Source organism: Chenopodium album, chromosome 22 (genome assembly GCF_948465745.1).
Source record: "Chenopodium album chromosome 22, dcCheAlbu1.1, whole genome shotgun sequence".
NCBI lineage: Eukaryota > Viridiplantae > Streptophyta > Magnoliopsida > Caryophyllales > Amaranthaceae > Chenopodium > Chenopodium album.
Genome location: NC_137855.1, coordinates 40,670,973 through 40,694,902, shown reverse-complemented (window position 1 = coordinate 40,694,902; position 23,930 = coordinate 40,670,973). Strand labels below are relative to the sequence as shown.

Below are 23,930 nucleotides of genomic sequence, written 5' to 3'. Positions count from 1 at the left end.
ATCAATTTTGCTTATGTGGCATGTAAATTATTTAATTATAATTTAAATTTTAAAATCTCATGAGAGTGAGGGACAGCTCAAGTGGTTAGCACTTCCCCCCGGTTCTAGGATATCCTGGGATTGAGTATGGCTCGGAAATTACCTATTTAATTTATATGCCGGTTAAAATGTACTACGTAAAACAAAATTGGAGGGATTATAATGATTTTGATGGGTAACGAAAAGTCTAAATAAACACACCCAATATTGGCTGACTCCTGCATAGTCTACTTTGTCATGCTCACTCCTTTGATCCCATAAATTAATCTGCTTCGAATTTCATAAATTAGGGTTTCCAATTTGAATCTTAATTATTCAATTTGATCACAAATTTTCAATCAATTATGCCAAGCCCCAAGAAGAAGATGGAAAATAAGGGATTTTTCTCATCCATGACTTCCAGCTTATCCATGTTCAGTAACGCCATGCATAGATCTGTCAATGGGTACTTCCTCTTTTTCAAGCATTTTTTTTGGACGCTTTTGAATGTTGTTCTATATGATGAATTTTCAATGTTAATTAGTGAATTACTCCACTAATTATGTTTTTGATGACTTAATTTTTGTTCAATTTGCGCTCGTTTTTTTTTTTTTTTTTTTTTTTTTTTTCCAATTTTTGATGATTGTTTTCAATTACCCCAGATTTTATTTTTTTTAAATTATTAAAGCACTGTGTTTAAATTTTTTATGTGATCTTTAGGTTTATAGGGTATGAAAATCTGGAAGTTGTAAATCCTGAGGGAGGTAAGGATGATGCTGAAGAAGAAGCACAGAGAGGAAGGTGGAAACAAGAGGTTTGTATATCTGTTATTTATGTGATTGAATTTTCTAAAATTCGACCTTTTGTCGCACAATTTTCATTATACACCCGGGTGTACCTAAGCGGAATGGAAGAGCTTCAATGACCAGAAAATAGCTTTGGGTGTACTAAAGTATGAATTTTTGTTTACATTTTATTGGGATGGAATCATGGAAGTTGTGTTAGATGTTTATGTTTGTATTAAGATCAGATTGTTATTAATTTCCAAATTAAGAAACTTCATACTTATATTAGAATCTTTATAGTATAATTTACCTATTATACATGTTACTAAGTAGCTTTTGGGTATAATTCATGTAACAATGTATGGCTACTTCGATAACTCGGACTTTTGAGTATGCTTATTTTTGGTATAAGTTGACCTTCACCACAAGAAACCTTGGTGTGCTTCAGTGCTTGATCTCAAAGATCTTTAGAGTCTGTGCACTAGCTTTCAGGACTGTTCTAAATCAATATTTAATCACTATTGCTTACCTCATTTGTTGAATTTCTGTTATTACAGGAGAGAGATAGCTACTGGAAAATGATGCAGAAGTACATTGGGTCAGATGTGACATCAATGGTAACTCTACCAGTTATAATCTTCGAGCCTATGACTATGCTGCAGAAAATGGCAGAGGTTTGTGTCATCTCTTGTTTACCATTGCTGCGAGTGATATTTTTGCTTACCAGTATATAGATGTGATACGGGTTTAACTCTGGAAATGGTGTATGGTTGTTACAGATAATGGAGTACAGTTACCTGTTAGATCAGGCTGATGAATGTGAAGATCCTTATCTGCGATTGGTTTATGCTGGTGAGCAACTGAGCAGACTCTCTGATAGAATCTGAGGCAAATTCATGATTCATCTGATATGAAATCTTGGTTGCAGCATCTTGGGCAATATCTGTGTACTATGCTTTTCAGCGCACCTGGAAGCCTTTTAATCCCATCCTTGGTGAAACCTATGAAATGGTCAATCATAATGGGATTACTTTTATTTCAGAGCAGGTCTGTCTGTCTGTCTTTGAACTTCTGTTTAACCAACACATGTTTGTAGCTTCTTTTGGAACAGGACTTGAAATAAATATGGACATTATTTTCTCTTTCTACCTAATCTAGCAATTTTACCATGATTGCTATTCTTGCATTTTATTAGGTAGAGTTGATGATTTGCATTTTCTGTATATTTTAGGTGAGTCATCATCCTCCTATGAGTGTTGGACATTGTGAGAATGAGCATTTTACGTATGATGTGACATCAAAGCTGAAGACTAAGTTTTTAGGCAACTCCCTTGATGTTTATCCCATTGGAAGGTAAGGAATTTATCTATCTTTTATGGTGCTATCTAATTTCTTAGTAGGTGTTCGTGGTTAAGGTTGCATTTAATGTATGCAGTGTAAGGTATGCCTAGCCTTTTTGTGGTGTGATGCCATTTTAAATTGATCATAAAATAGGTTCTTGAAGATACATTGGTTGGGAAAATTGTAATTTCTTTTAGACTTGCGGTGACCAATTTTAAATGAAAATTGTATGTGGGTCTTGCTCATAGCTATCGTCAGTAATTTCTTGGATAGACCCCATTCTAGAGGCCTTGAAATTAGCTTTAGTGAACTACAAGAGCAAAAAGTAACCTTTAGTCATGCTATGTTTCTCACACATTATAGCCAATTGTACTACATCCTCAAAAATTGAGGTGGTTTCATGCCAATCGCCTGCCTTATATGGTTATATTATGGTCAAAACCAATGATTTACCTGATTGTTTTGTGCTCAAAGATACCATTCAAGTTAAATATCATCAACATTAGTTTTTCAGGTTCCTTAGTGCATTGTGCAATTGACATGGAGCCTGAGCCTTTACTTTAATGAATTGTTCTTGGTGCAAGCACCTTTCAAGTTACAGGTTTCCCTTTCGTTCTCCTAAGCACATTTCTGTATTTCATAAACTAGACAATGGCCAATTTACATTAGTATCATTGTAATCTTTGTTGTGAAGATGTTATTTTCCTCGATCATTCAAAGGATGCAAGAGAGTTATAGTTACCTTCCAAGTATAGAAGCTCTGTTTTGATGATTGGTATCATAATCATCATCTCTGTTGAATGTTTATTGCTTCATTGGAATCCTTCTTTCATCTCCAATAGCTTTGCCATCTTCAAACTATTCTTTGGAGTAGGTATGCTACTTTATCTTTAGCTTGCCAATAATTTTTACCCAAGACTTGTTTAAGACGTCGGCTTCATTGACATGTTTTTTTGGAAGTTGGAATTGGATTTATCATGAAATGAGTTCTTTTATCTTCCTCAGTTGAGGGATTACATTTGTGGATTTAGACTTTGACAATTGAGGATTTTGAAAAACTATAGGCAGAAAAGGATAATTTCAGAATATGCGTTGAGGTGTGGAGAAAGAAAGGGAGGATGTAAAATGATTGGGGCGTTTAAAATTTCAAACTTTTGCTAACCCACTAAGATTTTTGCTCAGATGTCAGCTTTGATGATATATTTATCTTTGACATGCATACCGAAAGTCGATGTCTGCAGGCCCCTTGGAATTCTGATGATTTGAATCAAAATCTTCCAAAATTAATGTATAAAAGAAAATATTTTCAGGGTTTTTTGTTCTGAGATTGAACGGGAAAATAGAGTTATGAATTCACATGAGAAAAAACAAAAGGAAGTAAAAATACTTGCAACGAACTAGCGTGGTGTTGATAAATAAAATGAACGGAAGGTTGATTTGGATAAATAAAGCTCGAAGCTTTCGTACAATCGTCAATGGCTTTAGGCCATCACTCTCCAAGACTCTCTAAGCTTAATACTTTCTGCCTCCATACCCTCTCGGATTGTAGTCATCAAGATTTGCTGAATGGAATTTTCACCATCCCCTACCTTGTCGCTGATCTCCTCCAAACGTTCTTCAAGTGCTGCAACTCGTTCCACGGTCACTGTCGGGGCTGTCAGAGCCATGGTTGCTCTGATACCAACTGCAACGAACTAGCGTGGTGTTGATAAATAAAATGGACGGAAGGTTGATTTGGATAAATAAAGCTCGAAGCTTTCGTACAATCGTCAATGGCTTTAGGCCATCACTCTCCAAGACTCCCTAAGCTTAATACTTTCTGCCTCATTTCTCTAGCTACTGCCCTCCTCTATTTAAACTATTACAAGTACTACACAAATGGCCAAAGGCCTTAATTGCTATTTTACTACAACTTGTCCTGTAGCTAAATTACCCACAGTTTAACTCTAAAGAACACAGCCTGCCAAACAGTGGACCGTTGCTTGTGCTTGGGAGTGATTGTATGTTGCTGCTATTCTGTTGTTTCTGACTGTGTCTGGTGGTGGGTGTGATGGGTGCATTGAAATACCGCCCCCCAAAAGAGCCACCTTGTCCTCAAGGTGGGAGTCAAGGATTCATCGACATCGCAGCCAGCAACTCCCCTGCTGCCGTCCCCTCTAGTGCCATCAGCTCGCTTGCGTTGTTCGTTTCATCATCCTCCATAATTAGAACGCTTAGACTCTTGGCTGTGCAGACGTGAGTGGGACCCGTCCATCGGCCGTCGCACTTGAAACAGAGGCCTCTCGCCCTTTTGTCTTGAAGTTCCTTCTCAGTTAGGCGCCGCACCTCCCCACTAAATCTGGTGGAGCTTGGGTTGGTTCGATTTTGGTAGGGGTGGGTTGGGTGGTTTATCGAAGCTACAGAGGTTTGTGGAGTTTGGATGGGGTTTGCGGTGGTGTAGGACTGGTTTTGCTGGTAGTGAAAGGTGTTTGGGTTTGAGTTGAAGGGTTGTGCGACTGGGGTTGAGCATTTTGTGGGTTGGGGTTTGTGGAGTTAAAAGGCTGGTTGTGTGTTGTGTAGGATTGGGCCGGCCCAGCTCCTAGCAGAATAAGAGGGATAGAAGCTAGGCTTCTATTAAAATCAGAAGAGGGTCCATACTTAGGAAAGGCTCCACTAGGGTTCTTCATGTGACTGACCCGATTTCTCTCTTCTACCCGGATCGCAAGATCCATGGCGTCCTCAAGGGTCCACGGGTTTAACATCCGTAACTCCGCCTTTATCTCCTCCTTAAGCCCGTTCACGAAGTGGCTCTTCATGATACTCTCCGGGATGTCTAGTAGAGGTGAAGCCCTCTCTATGAACAAGCGCCGGTACTCCACCACGGTGGTGGTTTGCTCCACGGCAAGCCACTGCTCATGGAGGGTCCCTTCATTCACCGGCCGGAATTGAGTTAAAACCCGAGTTTTGAGATCCTCCCACCCGATTAGAGGTCGGCGCCGACCTTCCCATTGATACCAATGCAGCGCGTCGCCGTCCATGGCCACCACCGTCGCTTGGAGCTTCTCCACCTCCGTTAACCTATAAAACTCAAAGTATTGCTCTCCTCGAAGAATCCAACCGTCGGGATCGGCGCCGTCAAAGGTCGGCATGTCCAGCTTGCAGTATTTCCAACCACCACGACCGTCGGAGTGATCAAGGGGTTGATTCCGAATGCCCTCTCTCTCTCCGGGGTCCCAAGTTCCAAAACGGAGCCCGTTGAAACCACTAGCGCTTAGCGGCTGCCCGTTACCACCACCTGCTCCTTGCGGCGGTTCATTAAAGCCACCTGGACCTAGTGGTGGTTCCCTGAAACCACCAGCACCCAGCGGCTGCTCCACCTCCTCATCCACCGCGTTCGGTGTTTTCTCCTTGTCCTTCAAGGTCGCCATCATTCCTCTGATTTCATCAAAAAATTTGTCTTGGTTGCTCTTCATAAGGGCATTTTGCTGGTTCTGTTCATCTCTGATCCGGTTCACGCGACCTTCAATTTTCTGGGTTGCTTCGTCAATGGCAGCCATGTTCTTGCGGCTGGACTCTTCAATAGCATCTCTGTTTTTGCGGGCTGCCTCTTCTTGATTCTTGTTGAATCTCTCTGTCAAAGTTTTCTGAATAGCCTCCATACCCTCTCGGATTGTAGTCATCAAGATTTGCTGAATGGAATTTTCACCATCCCCTACCTTGTCGCTGATCTCCTCCAAACGTTCTTCAAGTGCTGCAACTCGTTCCACGGTCACTGTCGGGGCTGTCGGAGCCATGGTTGCTCTGATACCAACTGCAACGAACTAGCGTGGTGTTGATAAATAAAATGGACGGAAGGTTGATTTGGATAAATAAAGCTCGAAGCTTTTGTACAATCGTCAATGGCTTTAGGCCATCACTCTCCAAGACTCTCTAAGCTTAATACTTTCTGCCTCATTTCTCTAGCTACTGCCCTCCTCTATTTAAACTATTACAAGTACTACACATATGGCCAAAGGCCTTAATTGCTATTTTACTACAACTTGTCCTGTAGCTAAATTACCCACAGTAAAACTCTAAAGAACACAGCCTGCCAAACAGTGGACCGTTGCTTGTGCTTGGGAGTGATTGTATGTTGCTGCTATTCTGTTGCCTCTGTTGTTTCTGACTCTGTCTGGTGGTGGGTGTGATGGGTGCATTGCAATACTCCAATAAACTAGCAACAAGCTTGGATTAATAAAGCATCAAAGTCACAAAAGGAAAAATGCAGTCACTAAGGCAATATCATTAACAAGCTAAAGTACTTGCTCTCTCTCTTTTGTTGAACCCCTATGTGGAAGCTCATATTTCCTGGCATTAACCCTTATCAGCATCATGCTTGCATCACTAACGAGTAAAATCAAAAGAATTTTATTGCAAATGCTTGATGAAAGCTACAGCACAAGGGCATCAGGGGACATGAAATGGTTGTGCTAGCTCAGTGTGGATTGTGGAAATGGTGTTGGTTGCTTCTTGCCTCATTCTGTGGCTCTTTATTTCCTGGACTTTAATGAACAGAGTAGTGTGAGCTCGTATGATGGCTGTACAGCCCTCTGGTATGATCTAGCAGCTTTTTGTTTAGGCATGTAGGAGTCATGCCTAGCATGACCAGAAAACAACCAGAACTTAGACCCATGGCTCTCATTTTCTGTTTTATCTCTATCCAAAGTGGGTGCTTTGACATCACTATTACTATTACTCTATGTTAAAAAATAATTCTATATATCTTGATTCTTGACACATTTATTTTCATGTGAATTAGTGCTGTGATGGATAGTCCGATAGTATATGGCAGTGAAGCTTACTACATCATATTGTTTTAGTTTGCTGTGTTATTAATCATGGTTATCTTGAATGCAGGACCCGTGTCACTCTCAAAAGAAGTGGTGTAGTGTTGGATTTGGTCCCACCTCCTACAAAAGTTCACAACCTAATATTTGGCCGAACTTGGGTTGATTCATCTGGCGAGATGATACTGACCAATTTAACTACTGGAGATAAAGTTGTGCTGTATTTTCAACCATGTGGTTGGTTTGGGTATGTAGTGATTTTGTTTCTTTAATTACAAATTTTGTATTCCAGACAATGATGCGCTTAGTATTTTCTCTGCTTGATTATCTTCTTGTTTTATTATTTTTAATTTCTTAATTTTCTTTATATTCCTTTGTTTTGACATACAATACCATCAATCCATCATCATAGTGTCTAAGACTCGCATTAGAATGTTTGAAAGACAATTGACATGCTAGTTCTCAACCAATAAGTAGAGGATGGTTTCGAAAGACATTTGGCTTAGTCCATGGCATTATGTAGTCAAATGTGTGTCTCCAAGTCTGAATTGTCAGTACCATTTGTTAGCCCTAAGCCCTTCCAGAGTGCACTTGTTACGTGCACTTCCTGTTTCTGGCTTTCTGCATTTATTACTTATTTATTTATTTATTTTTTATTATTTTTATATAATTCTTACCTGTTTTGGCTTAGAATAGTTAGATGGGTACAGTGTTGCTTGTTTATAAATGTCATTAGATTGGCTAGTGGCAACTTTATTTCAAGTCTGCAGGCTTGAAGACTATTTCATTTCCCTGCACTCATTTTTCTGTAAGGAATCTGGCTTATTTGAGCTTGTATTTACTTGTAGAGCTGGTCGATATGAGGTGGATGGTTATGTATATGATGCTAATGAGGAACCTAAAATATTGATGACCGGCAAATGGAATGAGTCAATGAGTTATCAACCATGTGACGTCGAAGGGGAACCTCTACCTGGCACAGAACTGAAAGAGGTTCATATCTAAGAAACTTCAGTTTTTCTCTGATATGTCTTTATGGCTTTAATCTCCTAGAATCATTCGGTGAAATATTTTGAGCATAAGGGCGGATACGCAGATGGAATTGAACATGATGACTGGCTTATTCTTAAGCCTTATGACTGTTTAGAACTTAGATGTGTCAGTTTTGGTGTTTCTTTATCTTTCCTAGTGTAAATCTATGATTGTATGAGTATATCTTACTGAATGGATTTATAATAGTCTATGAATCTCTGTGAAAAGAAAAATGAAGCTTAATCCTCATCAGTGATAGGATTCTTCTACTCTGCATGATATCTAGTATAAATTAATAAAGTTTCAAAACTAAGGGTTTGTTCTATTCTTTTCATGTTGTCTGAACTTATTTTGTCTAAACTTATTTTATATGAGCTTAGTTTGCTATAACGTGGATAAATTATCTGAACTTATTAAACTTATTTAAACTTTTTTAAACTTAATTGGTTTGAAATGATATAAGGTCAGTAGATCATCCTAGCAGATTACGCGCCTTTATGTAAACTTCAAGTTCTGCTAAATTTGGTTTCAGTTTTCACACCTAATCATGACTGTTGTTTATGTATACATTTTGCAGGCTTGGCATCTTGCAGATACTCCGAAAAATGACAAATATCAATATACATACTTTGCCCACAAGATAAACAGTTTTGATACAGCCCCCAAGAAGTTACTGGCTTCAGATTCACGTTTACGGCCTGATAGATATGCTCTTGAGATGGGCGATTTATCTAAGTCTGGTGCTGAAAAGAGCAGGTTTCTCTTCTGTCTATGGTTGTGTTTCTACATTTTTGGACTGTTTATCTTCATGAAATGAGTGACCAATGTGAAAGTTGGCTGATGGATGTCATTATGCTGCAAATATGATCAGTGCCTGTTCATATTTTGGGAATTTTTTTTACCTTTTCTGTTCCAAATTAAAAGATATTGAGCAGGTACTATATTTAGATGCTCAGAAATGATCTCCACCGTTCCTTTCTCTCTCCACTGTAATTAATTTCTTTTTCATAAGAATCACAATTCACAACACTTATCCGTACTCCTTTTCCTATCTCTATCCTCCACTTTCATAATAACTACACTTAATCTTTGTGCTGAACTTAATTCTGAAATTTTCCAATGGAGTGGAGGTATTTCCCTGATGTGTCATTAAAGCTTTGAACCATTTAATTAAGATCAGAACATTGTTTTTTGTGCTGTAAGTTTGAGAAATAGCCTCAATTCTAATCTTGACTTATGGTAACTATGATGTTTTAAAGTTTAACTAAGTTGATTGTTTGTGAGTGTTTCGGAATATTGATGCTTCAATAGGTTGTAAAAAATATAAATGTCCGCTTCATTTTCCATCCTATGTTTTCATCTTGGCTGGTGTCAGATTGGTCCTGTATTGTTGCTTTTGGTCGTATGCTTCTACCAGTCTTTTCTTGCAATAAGATAGAAGTATCATAAGTCTTGATAATGTTACATTGTTTAACATTCATGTTAGTGTCTTGTTTTGACACTCATTCAGTGTTATTATTTCATTGTCATGATAAAGAATAATTAGCAAGGATTTCCTCTTATTATTGCCATCTCCTGACATATACAACACACATAGATTAGTGATTTGTCAATTTTGCACGAGCTTCTTGTGTACAAGCTGCACAACACAAACTTAATACAAAGAGAAAAGAAAACATGTTTGAGAAGCTTTTGTACCTTAATTCAAAGAGAAATCCTTGTACCTGTTCCAGGGTAAAATAAATTTTGTGCTGTTATGTGCTTATGTCCTTTTACCTTAAGGTTTCGATTATATTTTGTTTCAGTTTGGAGGAGAGGCAGAGAGCAGAGAAGAGAAATCGAGAAACCAAGGGTGACAAATTCACTCCAAGATGGTTTGATTTGACCGAAGATGTTGCAACTACCCCCTGGGGTGATATGGAGATTTACCAGTACAATGGTAAATATACTGAGCATCGGGCAGCTATAGATAGCTCTGATATTGTTGAGCTAGAAGATGTGAAAACCAAGGAGTTCAACCCTTGGCAGTATAATGATTTATCTGGTGTTTGAGGTAAAGTTTTTCCCACCACTTAAAAATGTCTAGTGATAATCGTCCCATAAAGTATTACCTTCTGGTTTAGCCTGGTCTTTACCTCCGCATGCCAAAAGAATCTAAACCAAAATCAAGCCTTTACCCAATTCAGGTCAACTACACAGGTAGCAATAGGAATTTATAATCTAAAATGCATTCATACCTGAGGTTAGTGTCTAACTTAGTTGCGCCAAAATCAAATGAACCTGAACTGGGCCTTTAACCATGAAGTGTTGTCGATTGCATGGTGGTTGTCAACTTGTCATAGATCCAAAATCTAGATTCTGCCAAATAAGTTCCAACATTTGCACCTCTTTTAAGGATTGGAAATGGATTGCAAGACCAAAGCCTTCTCTAGGCTACATTATACATACAAAGAGGGAACAAGGTTTAGAAACAGGGTAAAAGGGAATTCATCACGCTAGGCTACATTATAACACTATCATTTTGTTTGCAGAAATTTTGTGTGCCGTCATCGTAACTGCAAATTACAGGAGTGGCATGTGAAGCTATCCAAAGGATGATATGATCTCTCCTACCAGCCATTTTAAATTTACCAGTAGTAAATAGAAAAATGTATCCTGCATTAAATTGTATAAACTCGTTATTATGAAGATGATTTTTTCAAACAGAATCAACAGATGAACAGAGGTGAGAGGTCCTCTATCATCTATCAAGTATTCCTCACCGGTATGCATGGTCGCCCTGTTTACCATTTTTTCGAGTTGGATTTATAAAGACCAGGTCCATCTAAAGATAGCTTATGTTTTACTATCTTTTTTGTTTATATATTGCTTGTTTGATTTTTGTACTCTTAGTTGACAGACATTAAGCTCTTTATTTGTTTGAGTTTAGAATGAAATTCCTTATTCAATGTTTTGACAATCTTCATGCACTAATTTTTGCCCGGTCATAGGTTTTGTTCATAGCTAGCTTCGTATGCTATACTTGTTATTTGGTTATTTTTACTATAATTCATACATTGGTTGTGATGAAAACTAACCTGGAGCAACTTAATGAACTAATTTGACAAACCGATTCCATTCCAACTACTAATAACTACGACGATGAGGAAGCTTTAATGGAGGATGCTTCAATGGTGGTGTGGGTGCCCTTCCATTTATATGCGTTGCTCCACCGTAACGTAACATTTAGTATGACTGGACATGGTCATCATTCTCTAGCTAGCATATGATTACCGCTAAGAGGTAGGACTGTAGGGATATAGGAGAATATGAGTAGCAATCAAAATCAACGAAGAAAGTCATAAGAAAATTGAGATATTAAAAGTAATACGGAGTAGTAGTCGTTTACTAGAATATTACTACGAAGTACAGTAGGGGATTGGTTAATTTCAAGTAAATTATATAAATAGTGTACACTTAGTAGAATTGTTGCAAGTAAAAAAACTTTGGAATAATATACTTTAATAATCTCAATTATGATCGTTTTATTTTTAATAATCCCAATTAATGTTTATTATTTAATAATCCTAACTATGCTATATGTTTGTTTCTAATGGACCCAATGACATGTGTACACTGTAGTAGAATTGTTCCAATGGACTCAAAGTCACTCAATAATAAATCTTAGTTGGGATAATAAAGCTTAGCTTTATTTTTTCACACTTGTACCCTGTTTGAGCCTTCCACCAAGGTGGTGGCTCCAAGTCTCCAACTACGAACTCCAACATCTTTGTGGTGTTGGATTTTTTTGTACATGAAAGGTAGGCAATAACGGTGGAACTTTGTTTAAATAGGTGGACAACTAATCGACGGCTGATGCACATTGTAGTGGTGGTTATGAGAAAGAGAGAGATACGAAGGGATGGTTAGTCCCTCCATCTCCCCCCAAGTGATGAGGTTTTATTCCTCATATCCCCATATTTGTAATAAGGTAGGGACCCCTCATCGTGGTTAACCGTTAAAAAATACGGAGTAAGGGCCTGTTCACATTTACTTAATTTCAGTTCAGTTCAGTTCCAATCAGTTCAGTTCAGTTCAGTTCAGTTCCAATCAGTTCAGTTCAGTTCAGTTCAGTTCAGCTCTTAATTTCTCTCTCACATAAAATATTCATTTCAGCTCAATTCAGTTCAGTTCAGTTCAGTTCCAATCAGTTCAGTTCCAATCAGTTCAGTTCAGTTCAGTTCAGCTCAATTCAGTAAATATGAACAGACCCTAATTGTAATAAATGAGAAAAAGGTAGAGAGAGGAGAGAATAAAAAGAGGGAAAGAATATACATGAGAGATTCTTAATTCCAAGAATTTCTTGGATCGATTCTTCATTCATCACCCATCTTCGTGACTCTCTTAAAAAAAAATAAAAATAAAAAATAAAAAAATACTGTAACTCTATTGGTTTCATTCATTCTGATTTTCCTCATTACTTCCTGTACTTCTGGTCACACTCATCAACTCATCATTTTTGAAGCTCAACAAAAATTGAGCTTGCATAACAATGGCGTTCACACCTGTCTCTTTGCCGCAACTTTCAATTTCTCTTCCTTGCCCTTCATTGCTACCACGGTAATCTTTTATTCAAAATTCTACATTTATTTCTGAATTCCCAATTAAATTTAAGCTTATTTCAGTATTCAATATCATCTATTTTTTTTTTTTTTTTTTTTTTTCTTTTTATGAAGAAGTATACTTCGTATATATTATTTTTCTGACTGTTGCTAGTTGAAATCATTGTTTACAATTTGGAGCAAGTCTGATCAAATTGAAGCAATTTGAGAATTTTATGGCTAATTTGATATGATTTTATGAATTTGTAATGCTTTGAATGTGAATTGTTTACCATATTGAACTTGGGTTATATAAATATCTTGATAGGGTTTTTGGATTCCATGAAAAAGGTATGATTTTTTGTTTTTTTGTTTTTTTTGTTTCGATAGTTGCTTTATGACATTCACAAGCAAAAACTAATTATTTGGTTAGAGAAATTGTTGCATATGATTGGAAAATACAGTCATTCACAGAAAAGAAAGTTACTTGACATTAGAAATTAGGAAATAATTTGATGGCTGGCTAACACTTTGCTATAATGCAACTTTTTCTTTGAAATCATAAGAGCTTGCTAGTCACTTAGCAATATTAAAATCCTTTTTAGTCTGCGATGATATGTAGTTGTCATACATTAACTCATGTTCTTTGTTAGAACGGGCGATGATATGTAGTTGCCTAGTTGGCCTAAACAATTGGAAAAATGTGATATGATATACAGTTATACACCAAGAGGATAAGCTGTTTTTCAAGGAATTTGCTAGTATAAGAATTGCCAATTTCATGCTATAATTGGTTTTTTGGGGTAAGAAGGGGTGGAAATATCCTCTCCCCAATAAGTTAATTTCCTATTCTTCTCCGTTCTCTTGTAGATACGGAGACGGGAGAAGTATCTGCTCTAAATGTAAATGTTGCATTTTATTCATTTTGCGTTTTCTTTCTTCTCTCTTTCCCTAGTTTTCTCCATCTCACTAAAGCAATGGACCTATGTATAAAATACAAAGTAGTTTAAAAGCCGATCAAAGTTCTATAGAACGTAATATACAAATCAAAAAATTTCCTTTAAATCTAATACAACCTTGAGAAATTTCTCTCAAAATTCATGCATTAATTGATGAAACATGAGGTTGAGATTTGTTTGAGTATATTGCACCATTCTTTCTATTGCAAATAAACCTCTTGTTCATTTGCTACCAACAGTATCTTTACTATTAACTTATACTCCCTTTCTCTCTCGTTTAAATTGTGAAAACATCCCACCACATTGGACTAATTATGACTTTGCTGAAATCAGAAGCTTTATAGTTCAGTGACAGTTTTCTTTGTTCGTTAATTCGACTACATTCTTTTTTAATTGAAAATTTCTGTGTAATCCTACACTTGTAGAGACTAACTTATAATCTCTATCGTCTTTTACAGTGGTGCAACTAGAAAACTCAATGTCACTGCAAATTACTCTGTTTCCGATTTTGCTTCTTTGACTTCTAGAAACCTTTCAAGGAGGATGTTACTTTCCATGGGAGCTGTACCTATCTTGTATAATGTAAATCTTGCTCTTGGTGCACCAATCCCTCAGATGGAGGAGCCTGAAATACTTCGGTAAATTACCAAGTTTTTCCAGCATTTCTCTTTTCTCTAACTGGCATGCTACTCAGCTCATCTTCTATGCGAATGACATTTGATGTTTGAAGTATCCAGTACCAGGAAGCTTCCCAGTGGAGTAAGGGTTCAAGGTATATATGTCATTGGAGATCATGCTCTCTTGCAAGGTTGCTGGTTTAATTATGGTCCTGAACTTGATATTTCCCTGTGTATCAATGTATTATAACAACTTGTTCATAGTCTTTATACTGAAAATTTCTGCTGCAAAGAGTAGCTTTCATATTCCTAGAGTTTCACTCTTATGGTCTGTTGGCCTTTTGCCTTTTGTATGTAACTTTTCCCTTCAGCCAGGATGTGCATACTTTCTGTCTAGAGTAATAGTGCACTCCAAAGAGAGAACATCAGTATAGGAGTTTGCAAGAGAAAGAAGGGTGTGTAGCACTAAGTTAGTCCATTATATGCTGATGATTGGTACCATCAGCATAGGTACAATACCTGTTCATTGCCTTGACTCAATCGGTATTATGTGATTGGATAGGGTAATTTTAAGAGAATGGGGAGGGAAGAGAAACTGCCTTGTTTGGAGATTTGGGGAAGAGGGAAGGGATTGGAATTGGAAATTGGAGGGATTGATTTTCTTTCCTTTTTACTAAGCCAAATTCTTTTGATGTTAAAAAATAGGAAAAAGCAAGCTCACCTTTTCCCTTCCATTCCTTTCTCTCTCCTTTCCTCCTCTTTCCTTCCACCATAGCTATTTAAAATCTTAAGCACAGTGTTATTTTTTGTCAAAAATTGGAAGGTGGAGGCAGGGGATGGACTATTCCAACCTATTATGTTTGCAAAATCTTTTTCTTCGAGCATAAAAAACCCTCCTTTGAACCCCGGGAATCCTGGAGATAACATGGTGAAACTTGTAGACTAAGTGAAATAACTCCTTGATGCATTCAGGTTGGATTAGGATACACACTAGCATCAATCCTTGACCCTCAAGTGAAATCCGATCCATACAGCCCTTTAACCTATTACTTGTAGATATCATCTATGCCATCGCACAAGTATAAGGGCTATGCTCCATGCATGGTTCAACCATAGAAATTTTCTGAGTCGATTGTGGTCTATTGCAGATATTGTTGATGGAGAGGGACCTGCAGCTAAGGAAAGAGATGTTGTAGCATTTAATTACGTTTGTCGGCGATCAAATGGGTATTTTGTTTACAGGTATGGGAATTATTTTTTTCTCCCCCCACAGCCTCCAGCATGTTCCTTCTTTTCTAATTTTTGTGCTATGCCATGATTTCATCGCCTATTATTCTTCTTAGAATAATTTTGGATTCTTGATTCCTGTAACTATAATTTTTAATCTCTTTCTTTAACCTTGTTTTTTGTTTATATTTTTTTAAAAATCAAGTTCTGGAAACTATGCTCTATTGTTTTACTTCCGCTCTCACATTATTGTGCAAACCACTCGTATGTTCCCAGGCTTATTCTATTTTATGCATATTATTCAGCACAGTAGATCAATTTACTGGAGAAGCCATGCCTGTTACACTAACTCTGGATGAAAAACAGGTAAATACCCTGTGCAAATAGAGCTGTAACAAGGAAGGACATAATTCTTGGATATCGTTTCATTCTGATTACTTCTTTAATAGTAGTATAGTACTCCTAATTCTTATATTGATGCATTGTTTTTCTGCTATAAATTGTACTCCCTCCGTCCCTATTACATTCCTACTTTCCTCTATTATGTGAGAAATAAATGCTATAAATAGGAATGTAATTTAGGGACGGAGTGAGTAATGAGTTAAAAAATTGTCATTAAAGGCCTTCTCGTTAACGTGTTTTATTTCATTTTTCAGTACTTTTGAAAACAACGAAACAAAAAACAAAATCAGGAAATAGTGGTTTTCACTTTACTGCTGTCAATTTCCTAAATAACCATAATTTCAATAGGTTTGACTAATTGTTGATTCTTTAAATGACATATGTTTTTTGACTTTTCAAAAACAAAAATTGAAAATTACAGTGATACCGAATGGACCCTAAATTGTCTAGTTGTTTGAAAATTATTGTGGAGTAATAAACCCTCTTTCCCCTTCATAGGCAGAAGCCTTTTTTCAATGTGGGTTTTGTTATTGATTGGGAACATTTTATCTTAATCTGTGCCTCTTGGGACTTAGATATGTATATATACTACCAACTTTCCCCTTCATAGGCAGAAGCCTCTTGAGAGGTATTGGGGTCATGGTACAGTATGGCGCTTCTTGATGCTCAAGGACATATTATACTATTATCTTGGGTAGCTTGAGCATCTGTGTTGCCATATTGTGATTCCTTTTGGAAAATATATTTATAAATGTGAGATGTGTAAGTAACTAATATTTTTTTTTTTTTTTTTTTTTTGAAATAATGTGTAAGTAACTAATATTGAGTGTTGTAATACTTGTAAACAGATCATAAAAGGCTTGAAGGATGTATTAATTGGCATGAAAGTTGGAGGTAAATTTTGAATGACATATTGGGTGAATATCTGTATTCTTTAAGGAAGATATGTTACTTGTTTGCTATTGGACTTTTGTATTATTGCTTGAGCCTTGAGCACTTAATACCAAAACAGCCACGCTGGTACTACTTATTAGTGTGTCTAACTATTGAAATTTAGTCCCCTCCCTCAGCTGATTATATTCACTTGGATGTTTATTTTAGTGCATTTATTTGAATTTCTGAAGGTGATATGGATTTTCCAAAAAGTGTTGCTCTACAGTATAGTCTGGAATCCTGGATCAGTTTTACTCCCCTTTTCTCTTCTCTTATCAAAGCGATTAACTCTTTCTTATCTAAAGGGGAAAAACCGAAAAATGCGGCTTTTGAGTTGCATGTGACAGATTGACATATTGTTTTAATTTGATCTAAATCTTGGTAGTGACATGCTCCTTATATAATTAGAGAAATCTGAAAGGTTGATTAGTGAGCATATGTGATATATCTATTTGTATATTCTATATTGAATCTTGAAATTGCAAATGATTTAGTATGGGACTAATTTTACACTTTTGGGTGGTTTGCTGTATAAACCTCTGCCGTTCTTCTGGAAAAGTTGCAAATCAATCTATTATAATATTATATCTGCTTATCCATTCAAAAAAAAAAAAAAAATAAATAAATAAATAAATAAAAAAAAAATTATATCTGCTTTAAAGATGTTGGCTATCTACATGCCTGGGTTTCTACATTTCTTTTCTTATTTCATCCTCCTAGATTTTTGCATCCCTTCAGTTCTGATCTCTTGCTGCTGGCTAAGAAATGGAAATTGCTGTTTGAGCCTACCGTAATTCAAGACAGGTTCATCACTTATATTCAATTTCATAGGCCTGTTAGCAGCAGCTAGGCCACATGTTCCCAAAAGCCTAATAGAAGAAAGTGTGAATAACAGGCTTCTTCCGAGACCATAGCTACCTTTCTCATGCTTCTACAGTGAGTCATCCTATTGAGTCTCATAAGAGTATCTATCAGACAGTAACAGTGACTGGTTATGATGTTTGCTTATGGTTTATGTAGTGGCAGAAAATTATATGATATTAGTTGAACTTTTAAGGATTCTTGAATTTTCATGTCAATTCTACCCAAATAGTATAAATACTCTTTTTTAGATTAAGATTTTCCATGTTATATTCTACCCCAAAGTGCCTAGTTGCAACTATAAAAATCCATGTAACATAATTTTACTGTTGCTTGTGAATTTTTCATTTGTTTTAATAGTGTGTTATGTGGATTAACTGTTGAGTCTGTAGATGATTGCTATCTCTTTGTTGTTAAGCTGTAACCCTTATCTATGGGCCTGCTAGTTTTTATTTCTTGATGTAATACTGCAGACTTTCCCCCTTTGTCTTTTCTTTATTGCATCTGATGTGGTTTGATTTTGTTGCATTTTATATATCCTTAACCTTTTCTTTTATTTTTGATGGAAATCCTTAGCATTTTTCTTTTGGCTTCTCTTTTTTGATCAACTAACTGGAGTATATGCTTCATTGAATGCATTTAGGGAAGAGGAGAGCCTTGATTCCGCCATCAATGGGATATGTAAATGAAAGTTTGAAACCCATCCCAGAGGAGGTTATTTCTCTTAGATGGAGTAGACTTGTTATTTGTTTCTCCTTTTCTCCTCCATACTAAGATGTTTCTAGACATATAACTCATTATGGTTGTTCATTGCAGTTTGGCCCTCGACGTAGCCTTCTGTCCCATGCAAATGAGCCTTTGATCTTTGAGGTGCAGCTTTTGAAAATATTGTAATGCCCTTGATATGCTTGGGTTTTCACATGTTGCTTGGCGTGCATGTCAGATAAGTTATCACATCTTCTGTAATTATGAATATATGAAACCATTTCTTGATTCATTGAAGCTCTTAATCTAGATCAGTTATGCCTGGTGGATGATACCCTCTTTGCATATGAATTCATGTTACAGGTCTCCCCTATTTTTGTTGGCAATAAATAAACCGTTGATAAGAGACATAATGAACATAAAACAATTCTAATTATCATGGCTTGTGAGCATAATCTGTTATTCAGTTATTGAATTTATGAGTAACCTCAAGATTATGTCACGTGTCGTTTCCAAGTACCCTAATACTCAATTACTCATGTCATGTACTGTTCATAATGATGTATCTCCCTTTCCTAGTAGGCTTTTTCTTTGTTTAGGTTCTGAATACTACCTATTCTCATCTCAATGTCCATAATAATGCATCTTCTTTACTTCATGACTATTTGTACTATTCATAGACTTTTTTTTTTTTTTTTTTTTCCTAATCTACAATTGAAAAATGTTCTTATAAAAGCTGTTGGATTATACTTACATGTGTATAATCAAAATATCATATGTTCTTGTGTAATTGAAGTATGTGAATAGTGCACATTGTAGAAATGTTGCAAGTTTTAAAAAAAAAAGAAAAAAAAGCGGAGGAAGTATTTATTTTATAAAACCATCATACAATATGAATTAGAAGGTTAGAAACTTAGAATTCAATCTTTTGTAATACTAAATACTCGAACAAATTGAAAAAAAGAAGCTTGGAAGATAAATCAATTGACCCTTTGCTTAGGAGATTTTCTTGGTTTATACTCTTGAATAACTTCATTTATTTGAGGTGGAAGGGAAATGTCCTTCAACGTCGGGCAATCTCTATGTACAGCCAGACGGAGCTGAAGTAGAGCTTTTTTTCCGGCTTTTACTGTCCTCAAATTTGCTAATCGTCTGATACGTAACACTTGCAGTTTCCGCAGTCCCTTGTAACCAAAATCCAAGACCTTTCCATCATATGCATTATCAAGTTCAAGCACTAGCAGTTCTTGCATCACCTTGAGCTTTTCGAGCGGATCGCTCTCAAAACCTGAGTTCTTCAACAGCAACCTAACCAAATGCTTGAGTTTATGTATCCATATTGGCAATTGTTTGTGCTTCAAAGGCCCTATTAAGTAAAGCCGCTCTAGAAATTCAGGAGGAGATTTGATGTGGCTTAAATCAAGAACATCTTCATCACTTAGCATTCTTACACTCAATGATCGGAGCTGTTTCATATTTTCTAACGCCTTACACAAGGTTTTTATGTTCTCCTTCTTCATATTTACGATTGCCAACCTTCTCAATTGTGTTAGCTTCTCCAAACCAGGCACTAAACCAACAATAGGCTTGGAACTTCCATCCTCCTTTTGTGAATTTTCTTCTTGTAATTCCTCCTTTTTTTGAGGATTCTCCTTTGGTAAATAGAGACTTCCATCCACAAATGCTAGCTTTTGCAGGTCTTTGAAGTTACTCAATACCCCTTCGGGTATCTTTACTGGCACCATCTTCTCGTCTTCATTATAATGGCATACAAGAAGATGTCGGAGCTTGTGAAGGCGATTTATTCCTACTGGTAGCTTCGTTACATCAGTGTTTTTAAGATCCAAGGTTTGAAGGTTCCAGAGTCCGCCTATAGTTTCCGGGAGTTCATTAACCTTTGTATTTCTCATGCTTAGATAACGCAAGTTATGCAACTTTCCCACCACTCTCGGGACATCAACAAACTTGGCATTTTGAAGGTCAAGTACTTTTAGCCGGAATTCAGCTTCCTGGAATGGCGATGACCATGCAATCGGAAATTTTTCAAGTTGGACGAATGAAAGGATTGAGCGGACACTTGAGGCAATGACTGTATTTGGTGCATCCCTATGAATTGAAAGCCTTCGACATTGATTGTTTGTGCTTAACCTGTTTTGCGTTAACACTTGACAAAAACTCAAGTCTGCCAACTTTTGGAACATTACATGTTGCCACATACAAGGAAGTATCAAAGTCCTGTTTCTTCCTGTTTCGTCGCTTTTCAAGAGATGAAGCATACCTATAAGATACATCATACATATTTGTATGTCAGAAGGAGTTCTAACATTTAACTTATGTTGTTAGAACTTAAGTTCACAAGTAAAATAGAATAGAGCCTTATATCCTAGAGTTATTTAGATTTGATATGGAAGAATGGAACCTAAGTACATATTCTGTTTCGAAATCATACCTCTTTCAACAAGTTCATTAAGATATTCTTCTGCAGCTTCTTCGAGAGTGCTATGATCCTTGGCTTCCACAAAACCTTCAGCAATCCATAGACGAACTATTCTCGTTCTTTTGAATTTGCAACTTTTAGGAAACATGCATAAATACAGGAAACAAGGCTTAAGATGATAAGGCATCTCGTGGTAGCCGCTGAAGAGTAGATTGTCCTTGCTCCATTCCGGTGATACAGGGTTGATTTGGAAATTCTGATACAACTCAATCCACTTATCCGTGGTTGAGAAAATTGCCCCTACTTTCTCAATCAGGAAGGGCAAACCATCACATTCCTTCACAATTTTGTCTCGTAAACTTGTTAGCTTCCGAGGGCACTTTCCTTCGTTCCCAAATGCCTTCTTATTGAAGAGACGCTTGGCCTCTTCTTCAGATAAAACTTGCAAATTGTAGGCTTCACCGTAAGTACTTGAAGTCTTCCAATAATTTGCAATGTGTTCACTTTTCATTGTCATTAGTATTCGACCACCTTTGCTGTAACTAGGTGTCAGAGCAGCCTGAATGATCTTAGACAGCTCCTCCATTTCCGAAACATCATCAAGAACCACCAAGTACCTGTAAACAGAAACAAACATCGGTACTTATTCAGCTATCTTTTCCAAACCTTATTGTTTGAATCAATGAAGGGTATGTAGTTAATACAGTACATCTATAAACGAGTAATGTTGCATATTAATCTATTGTTCAGACTTCAGACATAGTAAACCGACTTATATAAGCTGTAATAGTATGTTTTACACATTGCAATGCGATAAGTAATGAGTTACTGAACTGCTTGATGCAAGTCACTAGATCATTATTTTGAACATCAGTTATATACATCTGACATTTTTATTAGCAGAGTAACAATAGTTAGGATTATTCCTGTCAAATACGAGTAAGAACTGAATATCAAAGAATCAGCAATCATGTTCACGAATAGAATTATGAATGAAATCTGCAAAAATTACCCTTTTTTGGCATCGTTTATCATTAGGTAACTCCTTAAACGATCAGTGATCGTCGCCTCATTATCCGGTAATTTCTGCACTTCATCTACAGAAATACTGTCAGCAGAAACATTGTCTGCAGAAGAATAACTATGTATGAACTGTTTAAACAAACACTTGAGTAGAGCAACACTTGAGTAAGGCTTGGTTGCTGTGATCCAAGCATAGTACGAGAAGTTCTTCTTTTCATTCTCGTACACTTTTTGAACAAGCGTTGTCTTCCCAAGTCCCGGCTGACCCCAAACTGCTAACACAAACTGTTTACTGTCATACTCCTCATCCTCCAAACGTAATTTCTTCTTTACAATCAATTCACGTTCCTTAAACCCTACCAAATTTTCCTCATCCTTATAAAGCGGACGAGCTCCAGGGTCAAGCTTCTTTTCCCCCGAATCTTCCTCACCAAGAGCAAAAATCGTTTCCTCATAACCTTTTCCATTTCCTTTTATCTTCTCCATTGCATTTTTAATCCTTACAATCGAGCAAGCAATCCCACGTTTGTCCTTGTAACCCTCGACATCTTTAGAACCTTGATCTAATAATTTCCACATTCCGGTCATGCACCCTTTGTCATCTCCTTCGCGTTGGTGGCCTGATTGTTGTTGGTCAATCAGCTCGCAGTCATCTATGATATCTTCAATCTTAAACACCAATGACCTTAACTTACTCACTTGCTTGAGCTTATCTTTTGATCTATCTTCTATTCTGTCTACCTTTACCTCGACTTTCTTCAAGTAATCTTTAGCGATCTCCATTTCATTTTTGATGTCACTTACTAATTCCGGGACACTCTGAAACTTTCGTGTCTCGGCCTGTAGTACAGGTACAACCTTCTCCAACAGAAAACTTAGCAATTTCTCTGGTATTGGTATTGCTAGAGCCATAACTTTCACTGCAAACATATAAAAATATTACGAACTTTCATACAATTTAAACACATACTATAGGAAACTTAGCAATTTTTCTGGTATTGGATTGTAATTAATAAATTTCAAGTTAAAATTTTTACTTTTAATAATCTTATCCAACATTCTTGGACGTTCGTTAGCTTTTACATTTTTTTTTCTTCTAAACTTTAATTTGAATTGCAAAATGAAATTGTGGAAATGAGATGTATTGTGTGTAGACCTGGCAAGTGTGTCATTCGGGTCGGGTCTTTCGGGTCAACTAATATTCGGGTCAGGTTGATTCGAGTTTCGAGTCAACTTCGGATTGGGTATGGCACGGGTCGATTCGGGTTTCGGGTCAACTTCGGGTCAGGTATCGGGTCGAGTTCGAGTCGGATCAATTTCTGGTTGGATATGTTTAGTTCGGGTCCATTTCGGGTCAAGTATGTTCGGGTCATATTCGAATCAGTCAAAATGTGGTCGGGTCATATATTCATGTTGTTTCATTTATGGATCAACCTCAAATCAATAATTTTATACAGAGTATATTTCAGTTTATGAGGTTAACTATGGTTGAAGATGAACAATTTGAGTTACATTTGGCACAAGACATTTTTTGTTCAATTATAAGGTAATTTTAATTCGGGATATTTCGAGTATTGGGTCTGTTCGGGTCAATATCGGGTCTATTCGGGTCAATTTTGGATATTGGGTTGGTTCGGGTCAATTTTGGGTTGGGTCAACTTCGGGTCAGGCCAGTTCAGGTGCCGGGTCAATCGTGTCAACTCCATTTTCGGGTCGGGTATAGGTCGAGTCGGGTCAATTTCGGATTTCGGGTCAGTGTTTTTGGGTCAATTTCGGGTCATTCAGGTCGGGTCATCGGGTCTGGGTCAAGATTGTCAGGTCTAATTGTGAGACCTATTTGGCCTTTTTATTGGGCTTCCTCTATCCCAAAATATATAGTGTCTATTTCATTTTACTAAAGATAAATTTGATATGAAAATAAAAGTGACGGAGTAGAACAAATTAAAGGGATCGGAATATATCATGGTAATGTTGGTCAATACAGTACAGAGTAATTCTTTTTCTCTTTCTCTTTCTCTATGAAGTCAATCATCAACATGAAGTTTATATGTTTTTTCCTTCACATAGTAGTATTAGTTTTCTTGTGAGTTATGTACAATTTATTACATAAAAATTTGGTATAGTTTATGGCCTTAAAATCTAATTTTTCTAGACTTAAATCAAAATAAAATACATTGATCATATCAAATTTAGCATACAGCATTC

At 36.8% G+C, this 23,930-nt stretch overlaps 3 protein-coding genes across 5 annotated transcripts; 2 read left to right on the top strand and 1 right to left on the bottom strand.

The window, feature by feature from the left end:
- Positions 1-218: 218 nt before the first annotated feature.
- LOC145603664 (oxysterol-binding protein-related protein 3C-like) lies at positions 219-10,946 on the top strand. 2 transcript variants are annotated; one of them, XM_081659613.1, is made up of 11 exons: positions 219-484; positions 739-832; positions 1,361-1,420; positions 1,583-1,655; positions 1,732-1,850; positions 2,035-2,156; positions 7,020-7,196; positions 7,798-7,942; positions 8,559-8,737; positions 9,787-10,034; positions 10,513-10,946. In XM_081659613.1, exons 1-10 carry the CDS (start codon positions 384-386, stop codon positions 10,031-10,033), a joined length of 1,317 nt encoding a protein of 438 aa, XP_081515739.1. In that variant the 5' UTR covers positions 219-383; the 3' UTR covers position 10,034; positions 10,513-10,946. The 2 variants fall into 2 exon arrangements, with proteins under 2 accessions (XP_081515739.1, XP_081515738.1); XM_081659612.1 differs by having other exon boundaries at positions 1,361-1,477.
- Positions 10,947-12,336: 1,390 nt separating this feature from the next.
- Positions 12,337-18,610, top strand: LOC145604609 (peptidyl-prolyl cis-trans isomerase FKBP16-1, chloroplastic-like). 2 transcript variants are annotated; one of them, XM_081660511.1, is made up of 8 exons: positions 12,337-12,580; positions 14,048-14,158; positions 14,258-14,292; positions 15,286-15,379; positions 15,670-15,730; positions 16,615-16,660; positions 18,204-18,274; positions 18,377-18,610. In XM_081660511.1, the coding sequence occupies exons 1-8, from the start codon at positions 12,513-12,515 to the stop codon at positions 18,452-18,454; spliced, it is 564 nt and encodes a 187-aa protein (XP_081516637.1). In that variant the 5' UTR covers positions 12,337-12,512; the 3' UTR covers positions 18,455-18,610. The 2 variants fall into 2 exon arrangements, with proteins under 2 accessions (XP_081516637.1, XP_081516636.1); XM_081660510.1 differs by having other exon boundaries at positions 12,347-12,580; positions 13,979-14,158.
- Positions 18,611-19,245: 635 nt separating this feature from the next.
- On the bottom strand, positions 19,246-22,637 carry LOC145604471 (disease resistance protein RPM1-like). The gene is made up of 4 exons (XM_081660356.1): positions 21,715-22,637; positions 20,715-21,319; positions 19,945-20,543; positions 19,246-19,869 (listed from the first exon to the last, which is right to left on the bottom strand). Exons 1-4 carry the CDS (start codon positions 22,635-22,637, stop codon positions 19,246-19,248), a joined length of 2,751 nt encoding a protein of 916 aa, XP_081516482.1.
- Between the last annotated feature and the right edge of the window lie 1,293 nt (positions 22,638-23,930).

What these genes read in the sequence shown, in the direction of transcription:
- LOC145604471 (XM_081660356.1), bottom strand. Translation starts at nt 22,637, where the DNA reads ATGGCTCTAGCAATACCAATACCAGAGAAATTGCTAAGTTTTCTGTTG. An exon ending in TAATGAACTTGTTGAAAGAG is followed by an intron (nt 20,544 to 20,714) that starts GTATGATTTCGA and finishes TGTATCTTATAG; the next exon opens with GTATGCTTCATCTCTTGAAA. An exon ending in ACCTGCAAAAGCTAGCATTT is followed by an intron (nt 19,870 to 19,944) that starts GTGGATGGAAGT and finishes AATTCACAAAAG; the next exon opens with GAGGATGGAAGTTCCAAGCC.
- LOC145604609 (XM_081660510.1), top strand. Translation starts at nt 12,513, where the DNA reads ATGGCGTTCACACCTGTCTCTTTGCCGCAACTTTCAATTTCTCTTCCT. An exon ending in TGCCCTTCATTGCTACCACG is followed by an intron (nt 12,581 to 13,978) that starts GTAATCTTTTAT and finishes CGTCTTTTACAG; the next exon opens with TGGTGCAACTAGAAAACTCA. An exon ending in TGAAACCCATCCCAGAGGAG is followed by an intron (nt 18,275 to 18,376) that starts GTTATTTCTCTT and finishes TGTTCATTGCAG; the next exon opens with TTTGGCCCTCGACGTAGCCT.
- LOC145603664 (XM_081659612.1), top strand. Translation starts at nt 384, where the DNA reads ATGCCAAGCCCCAAGAAGAAGATGGAAAATAAGGGATTTTTCTCATCC. An exon ending in ATGCATAGATCTGTCAATGG is followed by an intron (nt 485 to 738) that starts GTACTTCCTCTT and finishes TGTGATCTTTAG; the next exon opens with GTTTATAGGGTATGAAAATC. An exon ending in TTACTTTTATTTCAGAGCAG is followed by an intron (nt 1,851 to 2,034) that starts GTCTGTCTGTCT and finishes TGTATATTTTAG; the next exon opens with GTGAGTCATCATCCTCCTAT.